The sequence below is a fragment of the Convolutriloba macropyga genome, chromosome 1 (assembly GCF_964194025.1).
Source record: "Convolutriloba macropyga chromosome 1, txConMacr16.3, whole genome shotgun sequence".
Taxonomy (NCBI): Eukaryota; Metazoa; Xenacoelomorpha; order Acoela; family Convolutidae; genus Convolutriloba; species Convolutriloba macropyga.
The window spans coordinates 41,229,716-41,248,699 of NC_134468.1; the positions used below are offsets into that span (position 1 = coordinate 41,229,716).

General features: G+C 36.9%; 1 protein-coding gene across 1 annotated transcript in view; it reads left to right on the plus strand.

Moving 5' to 3' along the window:
- LOC142340936 (uncharacterized) overlaps positions 1-15,796 on the plus strand; it is a 39,236-nt gene extending 23,440 nt beyond the window's left edge. The window contains exons 2-3 of the mRNA XM_075391757.1: positions 6,441-6,600; positions 15,661-15,796. Coding sequence (XP_075247872.1) covers positions 6,441-6,600; positions 15,661-15,796 — 296 coding nt within the window. The remainder of the gene's footprint in view (positions 1-6,440; positions 6,601-15,660) is intronic.
- Positions 15,797-18,984: the final 3,188 nt, after the last annotated feature.

Genomic DNA, 18,984 nt, shown 5'->3' on the forward strand with positions numbered 1-18,984 from the left:
AAAAGAATTTTTGGTATAGCTTGCCTAGGAAAAAAGTTAGTTTTTCATACGGAAATTTGCTATTATTTCAAATATTTAATTTTAAAAATAGGCCTTTTTGATTAGGTCAAGGAGTTGTCCAAATCTAACCAAACTCGGTATCGAGTATCCCATGGGTAACCAGAGTCTAAAACAAAAAGAATTTTTGGTATAGCTTGCCTAGGAAAAAAGTTAGTTTTTCATACGGAAATGTGCAATTATTTCGAATAACTTGAAATTATTGAATTTTAAAAATAGGCCTTTTTCATCGGGTCAAGGAGTTGTTCAAATTGAACCAAACTTGGTATGGAATATCCCCTTTGTAGATAGAGTGTAAAACAAAAAGAATTTTTGCGATAGCTTGCGTAGGAAAAAATTTAGTTTTTCGTACAGTTTTTTTTGAAAAAAATCAAAAATAGTTAAAAATGGGTGGGACGCCTTTCGGGCGTCAAGATTTTTCGGTGCTCTCTCTCCCCCTCTCCCCTCGTTCTCTCGCCCCTGTTTTCGTCTCTCGCTCGTCTCGCGTTCTCTCGCTCGTCTCGCGTTTTCTCGCTCGTCTCGCGTTTTCTCGCGTTTTCTCGCGTTTTCGCGCGTTTTCTCGCGTTTTCTCGCTCGTCTCTCGCGTTGTCTCGCTCGTCTCGCGCTTCGGTCTTTTAGTTTGAGTCTATGATGTGTGTTTATGATGTATGATATATGTTTCAGCTTTCTTGAATGAGTGTCAAAAAAAAAGTCTTATCAAAAAAAAGTCTTATTAGAGGTTCATTTTATTCTTAATACTGATAGATAGACATCCCTAGAATTTTGCTCACGCCAGCAAAAAAGGATGTCTACTATTAGTATAAAGATGTTCGTGTACCTCACGTAAAAAAAGACTTTATATGTGGATTTGTGGACTGATGGAACCCTCTGGCGTCTTCATCTTCAATGGGCATCTACAAGCAAAAAGGTTAGTTTTTTAGTCTGATCATGAACGCACGAATAGTCTGGTGAACGCACGAAAGTCTGATCATGAACGCACTAAAGTCTGGACATGAACGCACTAAAGGTCTGATGAACGCACAAAAAAATTGTGCGTTCATCAGACCTTTAGTGCGTTCATGTCCAGACTTTCGTGCGTTCATGATCAGACTTTCGTGCGTTCACCAGACTATTCGTGCGTTCATGATCAGACTTTCGTGCGTTCACCAGACTATTCGTGCGTTCATGATCAGACTTTCGTGCGTTCACCAGACTATTCGTGCGTTCATGATCAGACTTTCGTGCGTTCACCAGACTATTCGTGCGTTCATGATCAGACTTTCGTGCGTTCACCAGACTATTCGTGCGTTCATGATCAGACTTTCGTGCGTTCACCAGACTATTCGTGCGTTCATGTCCAGACTTTCGTGCGTTTTTCCTTGTTTCCAGACCATGTAAATTTGAACGCACGACACCCCCGTCGTGCGTTCATCTGGGTCTGGACATATCGACTTTCCGTCTGGGACCTCAACCTGGGAAGAGACAAAACAAAAAAAAATTGACACTTTTCAATAAAATTTTCAACATTGGTAGAAACAAGTACCTCATCTTTAAATGAACTCGCTTCAGGCATTCAAACTGAAGTGAATGTCAGGAAAAGGTCAGTAATCAAAAATTCAAAACTGCCATAATTCAATTTCAAAATCCTCTATCATTTATCTTTTATCTTTTCAAGTAGGAAGCAAACAATCAGTATTACTAGCTAATAATTGATGGCTACAAAGCATGCGAAGCAACAGAACATAAATTATGAAGCACATGTGGAAAAATTAGTAGTCAGTGACGGAAAGGTAATAAAACCTGGGCCCATTTACCTATTTCAGGTTTATCAAAAGTTAATCAAAGGTTTATCAAAGGTTTGCGAAAATTGTTGAGGAGAATTAATAACATTATCCACTGAGAAGCTGCAGTTGAAGTACATGAGCCAATTAATCCTCGCCCTTGTAGAACTTTCGAAGCAAGGTTTGTCGAAACCTCTAAGAGAGCATAGTTATTGTGCTTTTTAAATTATAAGTGGAATTCGGATTTTTTTGTATGTTCAGTACATATTGCACTTCTACAAAACTTTTCAGGAAATTGCGTTCATTCAAGTGCGAATAATTGATGACTCCTGGTTTCACTCGCGGATATTTATACCTCTAAGTATGTGAAAGATCCACGAATGGCAGTGGAACTCATTGTGTTTCTCTATATGGATTTGTTTAACTGATTATTACGTATTGCTGTAAAAAAAGTAAGTTACGACAGGACGCAGTCATCACTTAAAAATATGGATCGTGTGACTCACAATGAGATCCACTGCCATTCATGGATGTCAATAGTTCCTGTAATTTTATTTAGTAAACTCGTACCTGTAGATTGCTTGTAATTCAGTACCGGTAAGATTGCTTGTGATGACTACCAAAAGTTTAGTGCTTCAAAAAAAGGGCAATTGAGTACAGCGTATAAAGGAGATATCGAAAGTTATCATGGATTTTATCCAAACCTTTTCAAAAAACATAATTTGTTTTTTCGTGGTAGTTAAGGTAAACTTTTATTTTTGTAAAATTAAGGCAAAGCTAACTTTAACTTTACCTTTATTTGAGTTAAGCCAAAAATTTAACAGAAAGTTATAAAAGTTAATTTATCTTAATGTTTCTTTGTAACATGTCAAGCGGAAATTGCATTTTTCAGTATAATTTTATCTTTAACTGGAGGCCTAAATAATAAAGTATATTGGAACAAAAAATTGAAAAACAAAAATTGAACTTCAGCGGTCATTAAACAAAAGTAAAATGGATCAAGATCAGGTTTTGTTATCTGCTTACTATCGAATACAAACATCTAAAATAGATCTCAAGATGCACTTTTTTCGGTAGCAGAAAACGTTTGATTTATATACTGCAGATACGTCGTTTTTATCTTCACCTGAACTAACATTAAAAATTAAGGTATTGGTAAAGTGAAGATCCTGTATTTTTAAAGTAACTAAGGTAAAATTTCAAGTGATGTAAAGTGAGGGCAGGTTAAGGTTCAAGTTTTAAGTGAGGGCAAGTTTTAAGGCAAAACTAAAATGCTTGAACATTCCAGGTAAGCGAAGTTAATTTTCAGGTACATTTTCCTGAACTTTATTAAGTGTATAGAATAGGTTATAATGTGGGATCAGTTCCCAGGTCGAGGTGCCTAGACCAACGCGACCTATGATCAGACCATCTGCGAGCGCTCAACTGCGCATGGAGCGCTCAAATTACATGATCTGGAAAAATTGACGAGCGCAATTTAATTTGAGCAATGATCTGGATCTTGTCTGATAAGCACACTAGTCTGATCAGAAAAGATTTTGAGCGCATTTGGGTCTGATCGGAAAAATTTTGCAGCGTAGATTTTTGTATATATAATAGCAACAAGGCGGCTCGGTAATGTGCAATCGCACATAAGGTTCCGACCCCGCTCATCCACAATTTTGGCATAATTGTCTACCAAATGAGAAACAGATGGAAAAACACAAAAAAAATCAAGTATTTTAAAAAAAAATTGGTGTATGATCGAAAAAAAAGCCTCCAAAGCAAATAACTCAGTAGAGTACAAAAAATGATGCATTAGATTGATGAGATGAGCCAATACTAAGAAAGCGAGCGAAGACGAACGGCAAAATCAAACAACAACAACAAACATTAATTACATCAAAAAATTTATGTCCATTTTAAAAAACAAAACTTAATAACAAAGTCAAAATAGCGTCAGATAAAACTGAAAATAAACAAAATAAGTTGTAAATCACCAGAAAAAAAATGGTTATTCACCAGTTAATAATACAGCTTGGTAACAATTAGACAAAAAAGCACAAAAACTTTGAAGTTAGAAAATCCGCTGAATTTTTTTCTAAAAAAACAATTAATTTCAAAATAATGAAAACCATTAGGAATCGACTAATATATTCCATAGGTTTACAATTACCAATGCTTCTATAGAATGGCATTAAGAACTCTTGGTACTCAATTTTTTGTGCAGTTACAAAAAGAACAACAAATAGACAAAAAACTAAAAATCAATTAAGACTTGCCAGAAAATGCTTTGGGAACCGAAAAGTCATACTTTGGCGCCCAAAAAAAGTTCAATTGCAGCTTTGTCGGACACCGATCATGTAGTATGTGACCTCTCATTAATGAAACTAGGTAACAATTAAACCAAAAAGAAAAAAAGCAAGATTATATAATACTTGTTTTTATCGAAAAAAAATTATTGCCAAAGACATGAAAGCCATTAATTACAAAATAAAAAACTTGAATATGTTCGTTTATTCTTCAAAAAAACCCCTCAAGACCTGCAATTATCCAGAACAAGTCTTACGTCTACAAAAAGAACGTCAAATTTGAAAAAAAATCAAAAATTATTTGACTTTTTTTTGTGAAAAACCGGAGTCGAAGCCAGTAAAGTCATAACGAATTCTTTAAAAACATTAAATTTTGTGACACCAATCCCTTTTGACACCTGTCCTTGACAAAAATAATGTCACATTTAGCCTTTAATTAACGAGACCAGGTAACAAACAGACAATAAAAAGAACAAAATTGCGAAGTTGAAATGTTTTTTTTTTCATTTTGGAAAACAATTGTTTTCAAAGCCATGAAAGCCATTATCTATCTTCTAATATCAGAAAATCGGCTCATCTACTCTTCCAGTAAAAGCCAATCAAACCGGGTCATTGTATAGGAAATTAAATACGACTAAAAAGGCAAAGTAAAAACGACAGTTTAAGACAAAATTAAAAAATTCAATTAAATTCTTCAAGAAAGTACTGTCGAAGCGGTAAAGAACCACTATCTATATCCTTAAGGATTTAAATATTATCAATTGTGCGTTATATTGAACGCGAAAAATATGATATATGAACAGACAATAACATGATAATTTGACAAAAATAGAATACATGAAAAATGGGCAAATATCTAAAAATTAAAAAAAAAATTGTGAAATCTAGTAGTATCAAAGCCAGAACACCATAACTTATGGCGTGAAACCGCAATAAGGACTAAATTTGAATTCAGCAGAGAGAAGGAGCACTCTTTGATTGCTGACACTAAGGTACAAGGTGACCAAATTAAGAGAAAAGTGGAGGCAAATTTCAATAAGCCATTTTTTAATTAAAAATCAAGTATTTTAAACGTCAAAACGACCATTAGCTTTCCAGCAATCAACTAGAGAAATTAATTGGGAATTGAGTTAAATAGGAAGCCAATATGACCTATCACTAGTGAGCTTTGATTTGAAATGTTCTGTTATTTAATTAATATAAAAAAGATCGAACTTTATTTTTTATAAAAAACCGACTGACGACACTCCGAATTATTTTTGAATTGTAACGGCCCAAGGTTGGTACAGAACTAGTCCTGCTAATGCTGATTGTCCATTAGGAATAGTTTATGTTTGGAATGTCATTGATATAGATATTTTGTTAGTTAAAAAATCGAAAGTAAATGCTGCGTTTTTGATAATTAACGAATAAAGTTAGCAAAAAACGGCAAAATTTTATTTACAGAGCACTCTCAACGGAAGTTGAAGTGAAATTAGCCCCCTTTTCAGTCTGTTTGAGAAAAATGATTGTTTTAGTGCTGTTTGGGTGTGCACTTCCTGCAAATTTAATAAGAGTGGACTATAGAAACTTATTTCGAGCTGTTTTTGATTAAAAAGTCTGAATTTTGTGAAATATTTAGCCGGAATTTGAGACCAAAAAACTTCAATGAAAATAGCCGCTAATATATTTGGTCTTTAAACGTAAAATCATTAACATTTTCTTGAAAACTTCATTAAATTTTATCAAAATTGGCGAAAAAATTCCGAAAAAGTGAATGAAATCAACTGAATTCACTCTATTTTCTCGAAAGTTTAAACCTCGATATCGCCCTGTCAAAAACGAAAATCAAAAAAATCTTTTTAATTCCATATTCTACTCTGGACAAGCTTTCCAATGATACTAGTCTCTACTCTCTACGATGAATATATCGATCGGCCAAAATTGACTGAACAAAAAAAACCCATTTGAGCATATAGTTCCTCCCCCCCTCAAGAGGGGTCGGAACAAATAGTTTAAAACCATTCTCTGATCAGACTATTTCGAGCGCACTTGAGTCTGATCACCGGGGGATGCGAGCGCAGCTTAGTCTGATCAGAGGTGAATTGGGGCGCACCAATGCGTAACCAGGAGCGACTTTCGAACAAACGATAGTCTGACCAGAGTAGGTTTTCGCGCGCACTTCGAGCATGCACGGACTTTCGAGCGCATGATAGTTCGAATAGAGGTCTCTTCAGTCTGGTTGGTCTGATTAAAGGTCACATTTGTCTAGACCTCAACTTGGGTTAGCTGAAATTGGATTGGTTTTGTGAGCTGTTTTGCTGAACTCAGAGATGTGTTTATTGCTATTTAGAGTTGTGTGTGGTGCCAATCAGCGAGATCTACTGCAAGTTGAATGGTTTTGTCATGTTCATGGCTACTGTTCAGGTGGACTGGGTGTCTGTGTTGGTGGCTGCCGACAGAGTGATCGCAGTGGCATTCGGACTGTGGTATAGACAGCACTGCACTGCTAAGTAACTTCAAGTTTTGCTTTTAAACTACGAGACTAAAATAGAGCGTCGACAGTGAAAGCAGTACAAAAAAACCGTTGCGCTGAGCAAACTACCACTTTTACATTGAATTCAAAGACATGCGGTTTCTTAGAAGCCATTGAATGATTATACAGGGAAGCTTTAGATTTGACAGGAAAGTTATTTTATATTCTAATACGCTACCAAGAAGGATCAAACCGGGCAGCTCCAATGACTCACGGTGCCCATAACGAAGTCCCCACTGGAGGTTTCTCTTTCTCATAATCCAGCTAAATCGTTTACTTGCTCACCTGAGTTGCGATAGAGTCTCTGAGTAGAAAAAACATGGCAAATGTATAATTGCATAATCTCATTGGCGAGAACATCAAATTCTATTCCAACCCTTGCCTAAGAGCAGTTTGCCCAAGAGCAGATTGCCCAAATCAGTTACAATTAACTTATGGATATATGACTGTAAACACAACATTTTTTCTGAAACATGTCTGTGAAGGTAAAAATAGACAAAAATTAATTGCGACCGACTTACGTCGGACAAACTGCTTTCAACCAGCAGGTAGAGTAAATTTTATTCCGGAGTCATTAAGGAGGTCCGGTAATGTGATGTCAGACATATTGTTCCCACCCCGCTGATCCACAATCTTGTCTCCATTGTCTACCCACTTTATTGAAGCAGCAAAAATTATACAATGAATATATAGAAAAAGAAGCAATTTTATCCAATGATTAACTAATTTTACCAAAAAAAATCAGAAACAAAAACCATCACCTATCCCATTTTCGAAACAAATCTCAATTACAAATATGCTTGGAGGGGCCGCTTCGTAGCTTTGATTAGATATTAAATCCTCTAATCAAAGAGATAAAGGTGAGTGCAGAATTAAAAATATGAACTCTGCAGTCACTTATAAATCTAAATTGAGAATGCCAAATCAGATCAGTTTCAAGTAGAATATACCCAAGCTACATAATCAAGACCATATTCACGGTTGAAGTAAGTCATGTTGGCTCTTGGAATATTTAAAAGAAACTGTTTTAGCAAATTGATTATCAATTCATATAAACAAACATAATCGGAATGAAAAGCCAGAAAAGAAAACACAAATAAAACTTGTTTCTTTGAATTTTACTGCTAACCACAAACAAATAGCAATAAATTCCGAAACCTAAAACTACTAAGCAGGAACAAATAGAAATTATGGAAATAAAAATATGGAAAAAAATAACAAGATCTCACAATTTATTTTTAGAAAAAACATTGTCCCGTTAAAAACTTATTATCTGCTTGAAATCAAAATTTGATTTTTGCTCAAACTGCAGTTGATGAGATTCTTCACTACTCGTATCAATACAAACCTACTAAAATTAACCTCTAAATCCAAAAATTTATAAAAAGTTCTTACTAAACCAATAGCTTCAAAACCAATCAGAACAACACAATGAACTCGAAAAAGAGACATCATTTAAGGATATTAGATTTTTCTAGCGCATCGACAAGACATCGCACTATTGGGACATATTATCAAAACAATTTGAAATCCAAAAAATTCAAATTATACAAAATTGCAATGAAATTACCTAATGTTAGAGTCAACAGAACCATTAGATGACCGCAGACCAATTCAGACAGCAGCAATTGTTGATCAAATTTTTGTGATTTAAGCTCTGATATGTATTTACAGACGTGTACACAGAAAAGTAGAAATCAATGTGAGTTTTTTTAAACCAAAGTGAACACTGGAACAAGCAGAACAATAAAATCGATAAACTCAATTCACGTATATATGAATTTTTTCAGTTAAACAACTTAAACGACTAGTTAAAAAATTGACATCCAGAAATCATGATCTATACCGTTTTCAAACTGAAAATCAAACTGTAATATTTCTCAAGTAACAATTTCGATAAAAATCTTCTAATTTCTTGACTCGACAGATTATTTTCGATTCGACAATAAGAATTCAATTCAGATTTTTAAGTAAACGCAGTAGTAAAAACTACCTTTGCACTCAATTTTTAATCCAAGTTGGGAATTCAAAAATTAAATAGAGGTCACCTATGCCATATAATTGGAAATTAAAACGTGAATGAGCTATGCCATGTTCGTTCTTGTGAATTGTCTATTCTCGGTTATAAAAAAATTATTCATCAAATCACTAAAAAGCAGATATGCCAAAAAAAAATTCGGTATGAGACAATGATTTCTTAAAAAATTTGCTGTTAAAATTTGCAAACAAGCCTCGCCGAACACTGCAAAATGTTAAAATTACAATTAACAAGCACAATTTTGTTTATGGTTAAGCCAAAAGCACTAGTTTATGAAAACAATCTGCAAGTGGAAAAATAAAAACTGTGGGCAATTTTTCCAAAGTCTTATTAATTTTGAAAAAATTCCGAAAACCATTTGCTGCCAAATGGACAAATTCAACTGTGTCCTTTATTGTACGAACTCCCCAAGGTTTCCAAATATTATTATTTGGACAATGAAAAATGAATTACAAGCAGTCAGAAAAACTATAAATTTCAATCGTTAACAATCAAATTGGAAACCAAATACAGAAAAATTTCTCGCATTTTATTTTGAAAACAAATGCCGTCGAATTTGAATCTCTGATTAGCTATCGAATGAGAAGAAAAATTGGATTGAGAAAATCTTCATTATTGACTTTAGAGTCATTTTATAAATGAGATTGTAAGGCAACACAACAAAGAAAACAAAACAATTCAGAATTCATTTTTTTTGTTGAAACCATTTAGTGTCCAGTCAAACATTAGCTATGATTTCGAGTATTTGAAAAGCTAATAATATGCACTACTGAAATTGTTGAGATATTTCATTAGTCAGATTCTGGCAAAACTACAGAAAAAATGTCAAAAGTCAGATCTCGAAAACTTACAGAGCTTTTACTAATTTCAGTAAATCAAGTTATCGAGTATTCAATCTGGTAAATTATAAGAAAAACTATAAGACTTATAAACATCCGTTAGTCCAATTAGACTTCATTAGAACACCAACGTGACCTGACATTGTTGGGTCTAGGTAGCAAGGCAAAATAAACTAAAGAACGGACGGAATTTACAAAATTTCACTAAAAAACACTAAATTTCCATTAAATCATACAGTTTCAAAAAAACCGGTTCCATAAACTATAAACTATGGTCATTATTTATGATCATCTTAACCTCGTGAGGATTTCAGTGAGACCTTTCATCTTTGGGACTCTGTAACAATACAACATAAATAACAAAAAATTGGTAAATTTTTAACTGAAAATTGAAGTGTCAGAGTCGACAGACCACTTCTGGCAACACCATATAATCACCTTCAAAACAAAAGATTCCTGCATAGCTCGCAGAAATTTACAAGAAATAACCAAAACAGAACTTAAATCGCAGTAGAAAAATATAAACTAAAAAGTGGCTCTCAAAACCAAAAATTTTACATCCAAATCCAAACTTGATTTTTTTAAGAAACCACGATGAGACAGAAAACGGCCTCGATATTGCTTTAGGATTACTATGAAACAAAAATATTGGAAATGAAAATACAAGGTGGGAAAAATTAACAACCATTTCCAAAAGTGTGATTGGACAAAATTAACTGAACAAAAAACCAGTTGAGAATATAGTTCTTATCCCCACAAGCGGGGTCAGAACAATTGGTTTAGGTGGTTGGAAAGAATATAAAGTACCGTCTACCGTTTTGTTTGACGCACTGATCACATAAATATGGGTTTTTTAAATATTATTTGTTTTTGTTTGATTGCTATGAGCAGAATCGATGCAACGGGGAGAACTTTTTCGACACTAAGGAATGCAACAGAAAAGTAGTTCTTCCTTCCTGCCGTCGACAGCTACTGAAAATTTAAATTTGCGTTTTTTTAGATATATTTTCTGACTCTTGAAATTCAAACAATGGCTGAATTCGAACATATTGGAGAAAACCTTAAAATAAATTGAAGATGTGGAAAAAGTTGTGCTTCTAAAAGTAAAATCGACACAATTGACAGAACAAAACACGCGTGTTTTTCAACCTAAAAGGGAGAAAAACGGAAAACTTTTATAGGCTTTGATCAATCTAAATTGGAAACATCGAAGCCAAATAATCAAGAACAAACAAGAGTACAGACATCAAAATGTAATTTATGAGACCGGTAATTGATCTTCAAATGGTTTCATCATTCTGTTCAAGTAATCTTGATGCACTGTTTATTTTAAGAATGGTCTTGGTAAAAAATTAGCCATCCTTGTCATACCAAATTCGAATTATGATCAGTTCATCTGGTTTGAACCGTTTGACACAAAAACAGTTAAGCAAAAACGTCACCTTCAAAGCTGCTGCAATTTGAATCAGCTAGCTGCGCCTTCATGATAGTTGCCAACTTCTTAAAAAGATTACGTTTTAGGCATGAAAAACTCAATTAAAAAATCAGTTTTTTAAAATTTTTAATGAATAGTTAAAGAATGACTAAAGACATGACTAAAACATGACTAAAGACATGAAGAAGGAATTAATCTTTGATTCTCTGTTCTTGCTGTTAGATGTATATCAGTGTGTGGCTGTGGTGTGGTGTGCTGTGTGAGTGTGTATGTGTGTGTGAAGGTGCGTGCGCGTGTGAGTAAATGTCTGCCGTGAGTGTGTGTGTGTGTGTGTGTGTGCGTGTGTATGTGTGGATATTGTGTGAATGTGAGATAGAGTGTGTGCTTGCAGAAGTGTCTGCCTAGGTCTGTGTGTATGTGTGTTGTGCGGGTTTAAGTTTATGTGTGTGTGTGTGTGTGTGTGTGTGTGTGTGTGTGTGTGTGAGGGTGTTTGTATGGGTATTGTGTGAGTTAGAGAAAGTGCATGTGTGTGTGTGTGTGTGTGTGTGTGTGTGTGTGTGTGTCTATGTGTGTGTGCGTGCGTGCGTGCGTGCGTGCGTGCATGTCTGTTTGTGGGTATTGTGTGAGTGAGAGAAAGAGAGGGGTGTAAAATTATAAAAGTGTGTAAGTTGGGTGTGGTTGTATGTAGGTGTGTGTGTGTGTGTGTTGTGTGTGTGTGTGTGTGTGAGGGGGGGGGGCAGGGGTGCTTGTGTATGTGAATGTGTTTTATTGAGTGTGTTTTTGTATGTGTGTTTGAGTGTGAGTGTGTGTTTGATTGTGTGTGTGTGTGTATTGTGTGAGTGGGTATTGTGGGAGTGAGTGAGGGAGAGAAACAGCGCGTGTCTGTCTGAGAGTATGCGTTTGTCTTGTTTCATGAGTGGTGCGTTTGCAGATGTATTTGTGTTTGAGTGCGATTGTATGAGGGAGAGAAAGAGAGAGGGCGTGTTTAAAATTTTCTGCCAAAATGTTTATGTTGTGTGTATGGTGCGTGGGTAGTTGAGTGTGTGTATGTATTTGATTGCGTAGGTGTGTGTGTGCGCAAGTGTTTGTGTGTGTGTGTTCTTACCTCTTTATGGGTATACACATACTGCCAAAATGTTTATGTTGTGTGTATGGTGCGTGGGTAGTTGCGTGTGTGTATGTATTTGATTGCGTAGGTGTGTGTGTGCGCAAGTGTTTGTGTGTGTGTGTGTTCTTACCTCTTTATGGGTATTGTGTGAATGAGAGAGAGAGACGCTTTGACGCTTTGTTGATGTTTGATTGTGTTTTTGTGTATGCGTATTGTGTTAATGAGAAAGAGAGGGGCTTTGTGTGCAGACGTATACCTAAGTGTGTCTTTGCGCGTGTGTGTGTCTGTGTGTGCGTGTTTGTGTGTGTGTGCGTGTGTGTGTGTGTGTGTGTGTGTGTGTGGTTTTGTGTGTTTGTGTGTTTGTGTGTAGGTGTGTGTGATTGTGTTTGAGTATGTGTGTTGTTGTGTGTGTATATGTGGTTGTGTGTAGGTTCGTGTGTGTGTGTTGTTGTTGTTGTTGTGAGGTGCGTGTGTGAGTGCGTGTGTGTGTGTGCGTTTGAGTTGATTTTGTGTGTGTTGTGCATGTGTAGGTGTTGGTGTGTGGGTGTGTTTGTGTGTGTGTATGTATGTTAGTGTGTGTCTGTGTGTGGGTTTGAGGTGGGGTGCTTGTGTATGTGAATGTGTTTTATTGAGTGTGTTTTTGTATTTGTGTTTGAGTGTGAGTGTGTGTTTGATTGTACTTGTGTGTGCGCTTGCCCGTTTGGGTATTGTGTTTGTGTGTGTGTTTGTGTGTGTGTGTTCTTACCTCTTTATGGGTATTGTGTGAATGAGAGAGAGAGAGAGAGACGCTTTGACGCTTTGTTGATGTTTGATTGTGTTTTTGTGTATGCGTATTGTGTTAATGAGAAAAAGAGGGGCTTTGTGTGCAGACGTATTCCTAAGTGTGTCTTTGCGCGTGTGTGTGTGTCTGTGTGTGCGTGTTTGTGTGTGTGTGTGTGCGTGTGTGTGTGTGTGAGTGGTTTTGTGTGTTTGTGTGTTTGTGTGTAGGTGTGTGTGATTGTGTTTGAGTGTGTGTGTTGTTGTGTGTGTATATGTGCTTGTGTGTAGGGTCGTGTGTGTGTGTGTGTGTGTGTGTGTGTGTGTGTTGTTGTTGTTGTGAGGTGCGTGTGTGAGTGCGTGTGTGTGTGTGTGCGCGCGCGTTTGAGTTGATTTTGTGTGTGTTGTGCATGTGTAGGTGTTGGTGTGTGGGTGTGTTTGTGTGTGTGTGCGTGTTTGCGTGTGTGCGCGCGCGTGTTTCTATGTGGTATGTGTGTGTGTGTGTGTGTGTGTGCGTGTTTGTGTGTGTGTTTGCGTGTGTGTGTGTTGTTTTGTGTGTGTGTGTGTGCTATGTGTGTGTGGTTGTGTGTATGTTTGTGTGTTTGTGTGTAGGTGTGTGTGATTGTGTTTGAGTGTGTGTGTTGTTGTGTGTGTATATGTGGTTGTGTGTAGGTTTGTGTGTGTGTGTGTGTTGTTGTTGTTGTGAGGTGCGTGTGTGAGTGCGTGTGTGTGTGTGTGCGTTTGAGTTGATTTTGTGCGTGTTGTGCATGTGTAGGTGTTGGTGTGTGGGTGTGTTTGTGTGTGTGTGTGCGTGTTTGCGTGTGTGTGCGCGCGCGTGTGTGGGTGTGGTATTTGTGTGTGTGTGTGTGTGTGTGTGCGTGTTTGCGTGTGTGTGCGCGCGCGTGTGTATGTGTGGTATTTGTGTGTGTGTGTGTGTGTGCTATGTGTGTGTGGTTGTGTGTATGTTTGTGTGTTTGTGTGTAGGTGTGTGTGATTGTGTTTGAGTGTGTGCGTTGTTGTGTGTGTATATGTGGTTGTGTGTAGTTTGTGTGTGTGTGTGTTGTTGTGAAGTGCGTTTGTGCGTGCGTGTTTGTGTGTGTATGTATGTATGTATATGATGTGTGTGTGTGCGCGATCGCGTTTGAATTGATTTTGTGTGTGTTGTGCATGTGTAGGTGTTGGTGTGTGCGTGTGTGTTTGTGTGTGTGTATGTATGTTAGTGTGTGTCTGTGTGTGGGTTTTAGGTGGGGTGCTTGTGTATGTGAATGTGTTTTATTGAGTGTGTTTTTGTATTTGTGTTTGAGTGTGAGTGTGTGTTTGATTGTACTTGTGTGTGCGCTTGCCCGTTTGGGTATTGTGTGAGTGAGGGAGGGAGTGAAACAGCGCTTGTAAAAATGTCTGTCTATGAGTATGCGTTTGTCTTTTTTGTGTGCTGTGCGTCTGCAGATGTATGTGTGTTTGAGTGCGATTGTGTGAGGGAGACAAAGAGAGAAGTGTGTTTAAAAATTTCTGCCAAAGTGTATATGTTGTGTGTATGGTGCGTGGGTAGTTGCGTGTGTGTATGTATTTGATTGCGTAGGTGTGTGTGTGCGCAAGTGTTTGTGTGTGTGTGTGTTCTTACCTCTTTATGGGTATTGTGTGAATGAGAGAGAGAGAGACGCTTTGACGCTTTGTTGATGTTTGATTGTGTTTTTGTGTATGCGTATTGTGTTAATGAGAAAGAGAGGGGCTTTGTGTGCAGACGTATACCTAAGTGTGTTTTTGCGCGCGTGTGTGTCTGTGTGTGCGTGTTTGTGTGTGTGTGTGTGCGTGTGTGTGTGTGTGTGGGGTTTTGTGTGTTTGTTTGTTTGTGTGTAGCTGTGTATGATTGTGTTTGAGTGTGTGTGTTGTTGTGTGTGTATATGTGATTGTGTGTAGGTTCGTGTGTGTGTGTTGTTGTTGTGAGGTGCGTGTGTGAGTGCGTGTGTGTGTGTGTGTGTGCGCGTTTGAGTTGATTTGTGTGTGTTGTGCATGTGTAGGTGTTGGTGTGTGGGTGTGTTTGTGTGTGTGTGCGTGTTTGCGTGTGTGCGCGCGCGTAAGTGTATGTGGTATTTGTGTGTGTGTGTGTGCGCGTGTTTGTGTGTGTGTGTGCGAGTGTTTGGGTGTGTAGGTTCGTGTGTGTGTGTTGTTGTTGTTGTGAGATGCGTGTGTGAGTGCGTGTGTGTGCGCGCGTTTGAGTTGATTTTGTGTGTGTTGTGCATGTGTAGGTGTTGGTTTGTGTGTGTGTGTGTGTGTGTGTGTGTGTGTGTGTGTGTGTGTTTGATTGTGTGTTTGTCTGTGGGTATTGTGCTAATGAGAGAGCGAGGCTTTTTGTGCAGACGTCTACCTAAATGTAATTTTGTGTGTGTGTGTGTGTGTTTGTGTGTGTGCGTGTTTGCGTGTGTGTGCGCTCGGGTGTGTGTGTGTGTGCTATGTGTGTGTGGTTGTGTGTTTATGTGTAGGTGTGTGAGATTGTGTTTGAGTGTGTGTGTTGCTGTGTGTATATGTGGTTGTGTGTAGGTTTGTGTGTGTGTGTGTTGTTGTGAGGTGCGTTTGTGCGTGCGTGTGTGTGTGTATGTATGTATGTATATGATGTGTGTGTGTGTGCGCGCGCGCGTTTGAGTTGATTTTGTGTGTGTTGTGCGTGTGTAGGTGTTGGTGTGTGGGTGTGTTTGTGTGTGTGTGTATGTAAGTGTGTGTGTTTGTGTGTGTGTGTGCGTGCGTGTGTGTGTGTGTGTGTGTGTGTGGGGGGGGGGGGGGGGGGGTGCGCGCGTGCGTGCGTGCGTGCGGCAAATATTGAACCTACGATCACATCCTCAGTTTTTACCCTCCAATCTGTTCAGAAATGCGTGGGTGGCCATTGCACCCTTGTGGCTGCTACTCGCTGCAATTGGAGCTCCCAGACCTCTCTTCTTCAGAAAGGAGAGACCAAGCGCACACATACAGACAAGATTAAAATTAACACACATTCAAGAATAGGAAAAACTCAGTAGAATAGGAAAAATAGTGGCTCACTCGACGTTATAGTCAACTAAATAGTATTTTTGTGTTAATAAAGTTGTCTTATAAGATTTTACAGGAATAGACCTCGCTAAATGCAGGTAAAATGTCTAATAAATTCTCGCAAGAGCTCAGGAGTATCTGATATAATCTTTTAAAATAATGATCAAAATGATGTCATAAGGGATTCTAATTATCTCTAAAATTCATGGAAGGCGTAATAAGTGAGTTTTGATTAATAATTGACCGACAAAAATTTTCGGCGTGCAACGTACAGAATATTACCCCATAGATAATTCTAAATCACTCGAATCACTTTGGAAAAATATCTAATTACTTTCATTTTCCCTCAAGCTGCGTGAGTGTGCGTTAATTTGATGATACCAATTTGATTAATTTAAATCTCGGGTCGAGGTGTCAACGCTAAAAATCGCTAAAAAATGTAAGATTTGCGTTGAATGAGGTGAAAAGATGTAAGAATTGCAATTTTTAGCGTTGATTGCGGGAAAAAAATTCACCGCTAAGAATCGCATATCTTACAAAAGTTCACCGCCAAAAATCACTAAAAACAATTTTGCGGTGAATTTTGGTAAGATTCGCAATTTTTAGCGGTGAAGATTATTACATTAGCAATTGACCGCTAAAAACCGCAAATCTTGCAAAATTTCAACGCATTTGTTTTTCACATAACTTGTCGAATTTGATTTAAATTCAAAAGAAATATTATTGACGTAATTGAAAGATGGCGCAGTGGAATTCGAAGTTGTTGACATGAAAGACACGAGAGGTTCGAATCCGAGTACGGCAGTTTATTGTTTGTAAAAAATCCGGAGAATGCGATGAAAATAAAAATTTCACCACTAAAAACCAAATCTTGCAACAATTCACCGCTTTCACTGCATTCATCGTAAAAATATGCAGGCGCTTTGCGGGGAAATTTTTTTTCACTGCTATTCACCGCATTCCTTACATTTTTTCCGACCAAACCTGGTCTGGGTTTGATTATCAAAATCACCCAACTTTGTCGCATTAGATTAATAATGGCACATTCGAATTTTCATAATGGTGTAAACACTCATTGAAATATGAAGTTAGACAAGATTTCTCTGCTCATCATTATTTGTGCTCAAGTTTGTTTACTCAAATATATTTTAAAAAAAAACATTTTTTAATGCCATGCATAAAAAACTACACGATTGCGAAATTTTTCTTTCTCAATCAAATTTAGAAAGCTGTACTAGTGATAATGTCTATTTTCTACACCATGGATATTTCTTGCAGTTCAAAGGAGTATTTCGACAACAAGAATATGTGGAAATTAGTTACAGTGACACGTTGTGTTCAAATTTGCCTAAAACTTAAGTAAATCTGCAACTGGATTCCTCAATATGCTTTTTTGCGGTTGGCGTGACAAATAATGCCTTAATTTGCTGCCAATTTCAGCGCCATCAGTCAATAGTTTCCGCGCGTCACCTGTTTCCGCCGTTTAAGTTTTTAATAACTAAAATGAAGTTATTTAAAGAGAATTGAAAGAAACCTGAGCTGGCCATTCATTTCAGAAATGTCCCACTCGGTACTTTTTATTGATTAAGAATGTGATTAGCAATTTTGAAAATATGCTTTGCAATGCTCACAAGAACCATTAGGTCCTTCAATTTGGTCTCAAGTAAATATTAAAAGTCGGGCAATAAAATCTTAGGCTAATACACGGTCCATTCAACTACTGGTGCAACCTAGTTCGATATTCAAAATTTTTATGTTTATGTTGCAGGATAATCCAAGATCCTTGCGAATGACGCTTACATTGCAAAATGCAGGGATTGTGACGGTTATCCTGCGAGAATCATTGAAGATCTTTTAAGATAACCGTCCAAATTAAAAAAAAGGCAACTCAAACAAAACGGAAATTATTTCTTAATGCATCCATGGATTCATTGCGACGATTGCACACAAAATTAAGGGAAGCAAATTTGGTTAGGTTAGGAGTAGCTAAGTCCGGTCACCAATTACACTACTTTTTTTCTAAGTTATTGCTGAGTTATTTCCGGTTCCGTTATGAAACCATTTTGTGGAGTTTGGCGACCAATTACTGTACTCCGATTTCACAAAAAGTTTTACCAAGAGCAAACCGGTCAAAATGAGCTGTGCTCTAATTGATTGGCCCACTGGCTCAAAATGAGATAAATTTAAAAGTAATCTATTTGGGTTTTACATTACTTTATTGCTTTTGATGTTAACTCATAGTCATGCAAAAAAGTGGGATGAAAGGTAGGTAATTTTTGTTCATGCCACAATGATTTAAAATGAGTTAAAAGCGTTCTGCCGGTAGATTCTGACAAGGAGGCTAGGTAATGTGCGTTCGCGCAATAAATTCCAACCCGCTTATCCACATTTTTGGCATAAATGTCTACCAATTGAGGAACAGATAGAAAACCCCAAAAATTCAAGTATTTTTCAAAAAAAAATTTGTATGAACAGAAATCGCCTCCAACGCAAATAACTAAATGGAGTTAAAAATGCCGCACTAGATTGATGAGATCAGTCATTTTCGAGCCGCAAAATCAAACAATAATAACAACAAACAGTAATTACATCCAAAATCTTATGTCCATTTAAAAAGAAACATACCAACAAGCTCAAAATGGCTTCGGATAAAACTGAAACTGAACAAAATAACTTGTATTTCACTAGAAAAAATATTTGAGCACTCTATAAAAAGGCTCGGTGACAATCCGAAAAAAAGAACAAAAAAACATACATAAAAAATTGGCGTATATTTTTTAAAAACAATTAATTTCAAAATAAGGAAAACTATTAGACGGCGAATGAAAACATCCAATAATTTTATGATCACATACGCCTTTAAAGGAGAGCATGAAGACCTGTCATTGGTCAACTTTTTTATGCGCTTACAAAAATAACAACAAATAGAGACAACAAAATAAAATCAATTAAAAATTGCGAGAAAACGCTGTCGAACCCCTAAAGCCATATTTGACCCCACAAAATACGTTCAATTGAGCCATCCTCGAAAATAAAAAAAAATGTGTTATTAGCCTTCTCTTTAATGAGAATAGGTAACAAGTGGAGCAAAAAGGACGAAAAGGGTAAAATTAATTATTAATTTTGTGTTTTTTAAAACAATTATTTTCAAAGTCATGAAAGCC